The following is a 7,430-nucleotide window of genomic DNA, read 5'->3' on the forward strand; positions in this document are numbered from 1 at the left end:
CACACACACACACACACACACACACACACACACACACACACACACACCACACACACACACACACACACATACACACACACACAGCCCTGCGTCTGTATAATAAATATGGTAACCAACGCAGTAAAGTAAAGTAAAGTAAAACCAACAAACGCAGCAGCGCTGGCGCGGCTTGTAGTGAGAGCACCCGCCGCGCACCGTGTATGGATGTACACATTCTTACAATTTTGCGATGCAGTCGCGGTGCATGCACAGCACTGGTCGTCTCTAGCGCTTTTCTTTGTTATGCGAATGTGTGCATCCGATTTAGGCGCGCAGCGGGCGTGCACACATACTTATAAGGCGCGCTGCTACGTTTGAATGGACTTACCATACGAGATTTTTTTAGTTTATTTTTTAAATTATTACAGTAAGAACTTGTATTTATATTGTATCAGGGTATGGAAGTCAGTGCGACAATCTTTCTTTTTTATAATATTTTTTGTTTTTTATTATTATATCAAGTGACGGGACGCACAAGTCGTGTGCCTGATGGAAAGCTACACGCCTATCCATAACAGCTGCAGTGCCACTCAAAGCTTTAAATCGCAAAGATCTGAAGGGTACTGCCACTGCGCCTATCACTCTGACACATAAGTTGACAAGTCCCATGTGCCTGTAACTTCACCAGCACCCTTACCCTTCAAAACCGGAATACAGTAATGATCGTATTACCGCTTGGCGACAGAAATAGGTAAGGTGGCAGTACTTCCCTGGACGAACCCTTCCACGAGGAGCTGTACTGCTGTTAAATACTCCATAATGTTCAAACATCCATACACACAACAATAAACACTGTACTATTTGATGTCATTTTTAAACAGGGAGAAACTGCTTCGATTCTATAATTAATGGCGCGTGGGACGACTCACATTAAGCAACGCGAGTGCACTGCGAGATTATGCGAATGTATGCGTCTGTACACGGCGAATGACGGGCGTGTACACATACAAACTGAGCTGCTATTTGTGTGGAGTTATCATATTTATTTGTCTTATTATACTATGCCAAAAAGGCATCTAAATTGCGCAACGAACTTCATGTTGATTTGGCATACTGGCGCCATAATTTCAAGGTACAGCTCCCATACCTTTTCTACATAAGTTTTGATTATAGTTACCCCTCCCCTATCAACCTCTTGGTTATGCGGGAAGGGCACTTAACCTGTACAGGAACCTTGTAAGTTCAGGTTCTGACCACAGATCAGCCAGTGCGCAGGGTTGTCACAGACCGTTGTCACTGACTTTATCCGGTTCTCAAGAGGCTAGTGGCTTGAGTGAGCAGCCCAAGGTGCACGTACTGTTCATTTCAGGGTACAAAATGAACTTACCTTAACTTTGATTCCAGAATCCAACAGTAGTTTGATAAGCTCGATATTCTCGTTCTCGATTGCAGCAATGAGAGCCGACCGGTTCAAAGGGTCCACGCAGTTGATATCGAACACATCCTCGTTCCTTGAGTATTGATCTATTAACCTGGACAAAACATACAATAGAATAATAAACGTGCCTTGAAATCATGCTTATAAGGGAAACTTAAGTGATAATTCTCATAGTCAGCGACATTTTCTTGATTACGATATAATATTTTAAAATTATCATTGCCTATCGAAAAGTCACTAAAATGTTATAGTTTCTCGTCATTAACACCACTAAAGGTCGCTTCTGAGAACAAGTTTTATGACATAGTCCGCCACCCTGGCCAAATGGAAGTTGGCGATTTAACACGTTTGGTCCATCGACAAACTTGTGGTGATAAATGTCTGGGCATGGTCCTAAATTGGCGAAAGGATCTAATAATAGTAAAAAAAAATTTATAATTAAAAAATAAAATGGTCATTTCAAGAAATGGGCATATCAAGAAGTGGTCAATTCAAGAAGAAGTCAATTTCAGAAGTAGTTATAGTAGTACGAGAAACGACAACATCTTCATGTTGTCGTTTCTCGTTGTGGTACTGAACCGTCGAAAGGGTAAGCAGCATGGTTGTCTAGAGCAGTTGCAGCACCATTCACAGCTTTAAATTAAATGATCTGAGGAGTATTACCACTGCGCCCATCACCCTAAGACATAAGTTGACAAATCTCATGTTACTGTAACCACCAGCACTCTTACTATACCAGAACGCAGTAATGCTCACATTACTGCAAGGCGGCAGAAATAGGTAAGGTAGCAGTACTTCCCTGGACGAACTCTCTTAACACACGGGGCCTTTTGTTTCCTTTTTACAGTTTACGTAAAAAGGTAATAAAATGTCCCGAGAAAGGAAGGAGAAGGGCAAGAAACAAAGGGCTACTGTCACACATTAAAATTGATTCTCTGACTCTGAACTGAACTCAGAATGACACTGCTATTATATATGTCCGTAGCAATCTACGGACAGGCGTGTGTCCCGTCACTTGCTATTATAAGAATAGCTTCAATAATGGGACGCACCCTGAACCCTCAGACTTTAAATTGGTTAGGCCGGAAATTTAAGATCAAGATTTCTGAAAGTATTTTGTACCATTCACTATTGAGCGCAATCTTGCATTTCTACCATACCTGTCTAAAGTAAAGCTGTAGGTGTCACATCTTAATTCTCTTTATACAACACCCAAAGCATTAGTGTAAACATTAAAAACCGTTGTCGTATATATTCAGGGTTATATGTAAATACTAACAACCCTGCAGGACTGTATTACTAACATCGCAAACAACGACTTTTGTTTCAAAACTTTTAATAATTCACTAGCTTGTATTAATTATTATAACAAAGATCGAAACAAAAGAATTTTTTTTGTTGTCATGGTACGTAAAACGCCTTGCCATTCAATAAACTTAAAAATTACAACTTTAGCGACATCTCTTGTCAGCGATGGCAGCTGTAAAGGTACCTCTCTGAGTGAAGAAATAAATTTCTCACAAAATCGTTTAAAAAAACAAAAACAGATCAGCAACAAACATATGGAAAAATTCGTGAGGTCTATTGGTTCGTTCCGTTGTATAATTGGCAGAGCAACTGACACGGATTGCTTGTGAGTGCTGGTTCGAATGAATTTTTCTTAGAGTTTCGATCTTTATTATAATAATTAGAACAAACTAGTAGAGTAATTTCGCAAAAAGTAATTGAATATCAGGTAGTAAAATATCGTGGCATTCAATAAACTTTAAAATTTTAATAATTAATCAGATTTGACTTTCGTACGAAACTAAATATATGTAAATAGATCGCTCCAAACAGTGACTGATAACTCTGTGCGGTAGCAAAAGAAAGCACGCGAGAGGCGTTGCTAATACAACTTATTGATCTAAAAAAATCTCGGATACTACAAAAACTTAAAAGGTTATTTTGAGTGAATTTGTTATGTTTTATAAAAAAGCCATGGAACAAAAGTTGTGGTTTATGATATTAGTAATAGTAAGAGGTCCTGCGAGATTTACAAATAACCAGTATATACATACAACAGTCATCTAATAACCTTGGTAACAATATAAACACTTCAAAAGCATTAAAATCTCTAATTTCTAACACGTGTCATGACAACACACAAAAAGCCGGTTAAAATACAAATTGGATTTACCACTTGTACTGATTCGGCGTTCTTAACTGTCCGAATTATCGACCAGCCCTAGATTGACACATTTAACGCCTACCCTGTATTAAAAGGCTCAAGTTGTCTTGGAATTGAAATCTGTAAAATCCTCAAACTTGCGCTTATTCAACGTTTATTAAAGTTAAAATTCATTTATTTCGAGTAACAACGCTCATTGCACATAAAATTTAATCAATTTATATTAAAATTCTTATAAATATGAAATTGAAATAAAATTATATAAAATCCTAATAAAATAAAATGAATGAATGAATGAATGAAATATTCTTTATTGTATATTAAAAATTACAATGACGACACGATAATGAAGCAATGTAAGTGTCACAGAGTCTAATCTACAATAGGCGGCCTTATAGCTAAGTAGCAATTTCTTCCAGACAACCTTTGGATAGAACTTTAAGAGAAGGGTGCGAGCAAAGAGTATAGTATCGAGATCTTGGGTTTTCGTGATCGTTACACATAGGAAATGAAATTATTTTTCCGTATTTAAAGTCAACAGTTACCATGGGACCTGTAAAGGGCCCGAAACGTTGGTTTGTTTAAAAAAGCAAATAAATAAGTTTAAATGAAGTTAAAAGTCAGAATCAAAAGTTTTTAACGCTGAATTATAATAAAATTAACCAATTATAATAAAATTAATTCATACTGTTGGGCACAGGCCTTGTCTCGCAATCAAGGCTTGGACTATAGTTGCGACTTAGCCATAATGCGGATTGGAAACTTCACACACATAGTTAAATTGATTTGCAGATGTGTGCAGGTTTTCTCAAGTCTTCCTTCACTGAAAAGCTAGTGGTGAATTTCAAATTAAACTTCACACATACGTTCCGAAACTCAGAGGTTTGAAACCACGCCCTCTGTTTCAGGGGCGTAGGTCAAATACCATTACGCTATCACGGCTTTCATAAGTTCTATTCTTTACTGACACCAATATAAGAATCTTAAATGAACTCAGATTTTCAAAACTAGACCAAAAATGTTAGAGTAAGGTCGCTTTAGAAATGAAATATTTTGTCCAGATCTAGAATAGCATATACAGGTTGTACCAAAAATACCACGACAGAGCGACACTGTGGGTAAGTGAGCACTATACCTATCAGAAAAAAAATATTTGTCCTTAGTAAAAGTCTTTTTGTATTCGAGATATTGGTACTTTTTATTTTTTTGGAAAAACTACTTTCTTTCGGTTTTATGCTATTACTGCAAGGGTTAGCTCCAGATAGTTGATATTTTTGTTTTTCGGCCATTCTGAGTAGCTTTTCCAGGTACTGCAACTAATATTTTACTGAGAAATATCATAAAATATGTAAAAAATTAATAATTTGGTATATTTCGTAACCTTGTAAATAAATAAAAAGTGCCATTTTTTCGAAAACCAAAAGACTTTTACCACGGTCAATTTTTTTTTGGTAGGTATAGAGCTCGCCTACCCACAGTGTCGCACTGTCGTGGTACTTTTGGGACAACCTGTATATTTGTTTTCTTTTTAAATAAACCAAAATTTCGGACTGTTTATAAAACCCAAGCACTCTGCAACGTTCCTTTTTCGACTTTACGGAATGTCCGATAACGGCGTCGGTACAGGTAAACACAATTTAAGTTTAGTGCATATTTTATTTTTTATGTTACCTAGTAACAAAACGGAAAAGTTGTTCGCCTGATTGTACGCGACACGCCTGTCCATAACAGTTGCAGGGTCGCTCAGAGATTTAAATCGCAAAAATCTGAGGAGCACTGCCACCGTCGTCAAAAATTTCCAAGAACAAGAATTAAAGAAGATCATTTCTATGGAATAGAAGATGCAGAAGAAGTACTGAAATCCCACACCTTTTTACGGTTGCGTAGTCTCCTCTGTCAGCATGGAGAAGGTATGTTTTCTCTTCCCTGGAGAGAGGCCGCTCATAAATATTCCGGAGGTCGTGCTGGCTGTTCCGGAGAGCCTCCTGAGAGCTGCCCAGCAGCTCTTCGCGGGACCCGCGGTTCATCGTCTGTAGACAAACGAGAGTTGTTATTCACTTTGCTTTGTAGAAACAGGTAATAGCGGTGACCATAAAAGGTTTTTATGACTTATGCTTATTCCACGTTTAGACAGGAAACGCTTTAGTAGCAGTAGAACTTATGAAAGAGTTCGTGCAGGGAAGTACTGCCTACTGGCACCTTACTTATTTCTGCCGCCAAGCAGTAATGCTCGCATTACTGCGGTCCGGATTTGAAGGGCAAGGGTGCTGGTGAAATTACAGACTTTTCAACTTATGTCGTAGGGTGCCGTGCGCAGTGTCAGTGCCCCTCAGATCTTTGTTATTTCAAGCTCTGAGTGGCACTGCAACTGTTATGGGTAGGGGTGTTGCTTACGTCGTGGTGAATGTTCACTGATCCCATGGCGCCGACTCAACCGGCGAGAGGGAAACCGGGGGGGTTTTAGTGGGGTAGGCCTTCCAGTGTGGAGGAAGAGTCCCCACATAACCCCTGAGTCTCCCTGGGCTCAGGGGTATCCATAAAGATTCCCCCCGTCAAAAAAAAAAAAAAAAAAGGGTGTCGCTTACCACTAAGCGCACGACTTGTTCGTCCCCTTGCTTTGTATTATGAAAAAAATCATTACGTATTTATTTCATTAATTAATTGTCTTTCATTAATTGTAACATGGAATTACATATAATAAAATACTAACTTTTACAAAGTCATTAAATGAAATACAGTCCAAGTCTACATCTATTGTAATCACTATATTACACATCTATTTTATAGTGATTACAAAAATATAGACCTAGCAATGCTTTCAAAGTAAGCGCCCCATGTGGTTAGAAATTTACTTTCCAAATCGACGAAACTATCAGACTTGTGATCCATGCACAATGTGTTTATGTAGTCAAGAACCCTAAACATTGGCGTACGAACACCGTGTAGCTTGTTGCGTAAGCAAGTTTTAGAAGCAACAATCTACTTACCTATTAACAGCTTATTGCGTAAGTAGCTTGTAGCATTTAAAACGTTTTTTTTAATAGTTTCAGAATTTACGCTTACGCCATAATTGTTTACTTGTTTTTTAAATAAGTAGCTTGTTGCTATTTTTTCTTTGTTGAACTCTTTCACAAGGAGCTCTACTGCTTAAATTATTAAAAAATGTTTGTTGAATAAGTTACTTTTTGGAGCAATAAGCTACCTATGCTATAATTACACGTAGTAGCTTGCTTATGTAAGTAGATTGTTGGTTTTAAATTTAAACCACATGTGTTGTTTATTTGTTTATTTTTCGTTTCTCAGTCGGTAACAAAAAATTGCCAGTAATATTACCGGCAATTCCCTACATTGAGATTTATAATTGTCTTGACTGTCTGATATTTATTACTTATTTATTTAAAACTACAGCTTAAAGTGTGTTGCACGAAAGGAGTCTCCCCGTAAGACGTAACACTGTACTGTCTGGTTTCCTGCACCCTGAGTAAGAATCGGCGGGTACCGCCGAAATCCTGTCACCATGATAGAGAAAGAAAGAGAGAGACTATAGCATTATTAGTTTCACAAGTTGTTTTGTTTTAAAAAATGAAACTTTTTATTTCGGATCCAAGTCGCGTATATTTGTTTTTTTTTTCAGATTGACAAACAGCTGACTGAGATGTTAATTTTACATAGGTTTTAACTATATTTTTGTTTTATACTTACGGATTTTAGTCGCTTTGTAATTTTCCTTTGATGTGTTAAATATTTAAAACCACATAAATCCACATAAAATTTCGGCCATTATAGTGTATTTTTTATTTGACGTTCTTTAGTTTTTTCTTATTCACTGTGTAACTTAAATTC

At 37.4% G+C, this 7,430-nt stretch overlaps 1 protein-coding gene across 1 annotated transcript in view; it reads right to left on the reverse strand.

Moving 5' to 3' along the window:
• Positions 1-5,614, reverse strand: part of LOC113228821 (transient receptor potential protein-like) — a 38,612-nt gene extending 32,998 nt beyond the window's left edge. Inside the window, exons 1-2 of the mRNA XM_026462225.1 lie at positions 5,457-5,614; positions 1,367-1,511 (exon numbers count right to left, since the gene is read on the reverse strand). Of these exons, the coding sequence (XP_026318010.1) occupies positions 1,367-1,511; positions 5,457-5,614 (303 nt within the window). The remainder of the gene's footprint in view (positions 1-1,366; positions 1,512-5,456) is intronic.
• Between the last annotated feature and the right edge of the window lie 1,816 nt (positions 5,615-7,430).

Source organism: Hyposmocoma kahamanoa, unplaced genomic scaffold (assembly GCF_003589595.1).
Source record: "Hyposmocoma kahamanoa isolate Upper Pololo Valley unplaced genomic scaffold, ASM358959v1 244, whole genome shotgun sequence".
Classification (NCBI taxonomy): Eukaryota; Metazoa; Arthropoda; class Insecta; order Lepidoptera; family Cosmopterigidae; genus Hyposmocoma; species Hyposmocoma kahamanoa.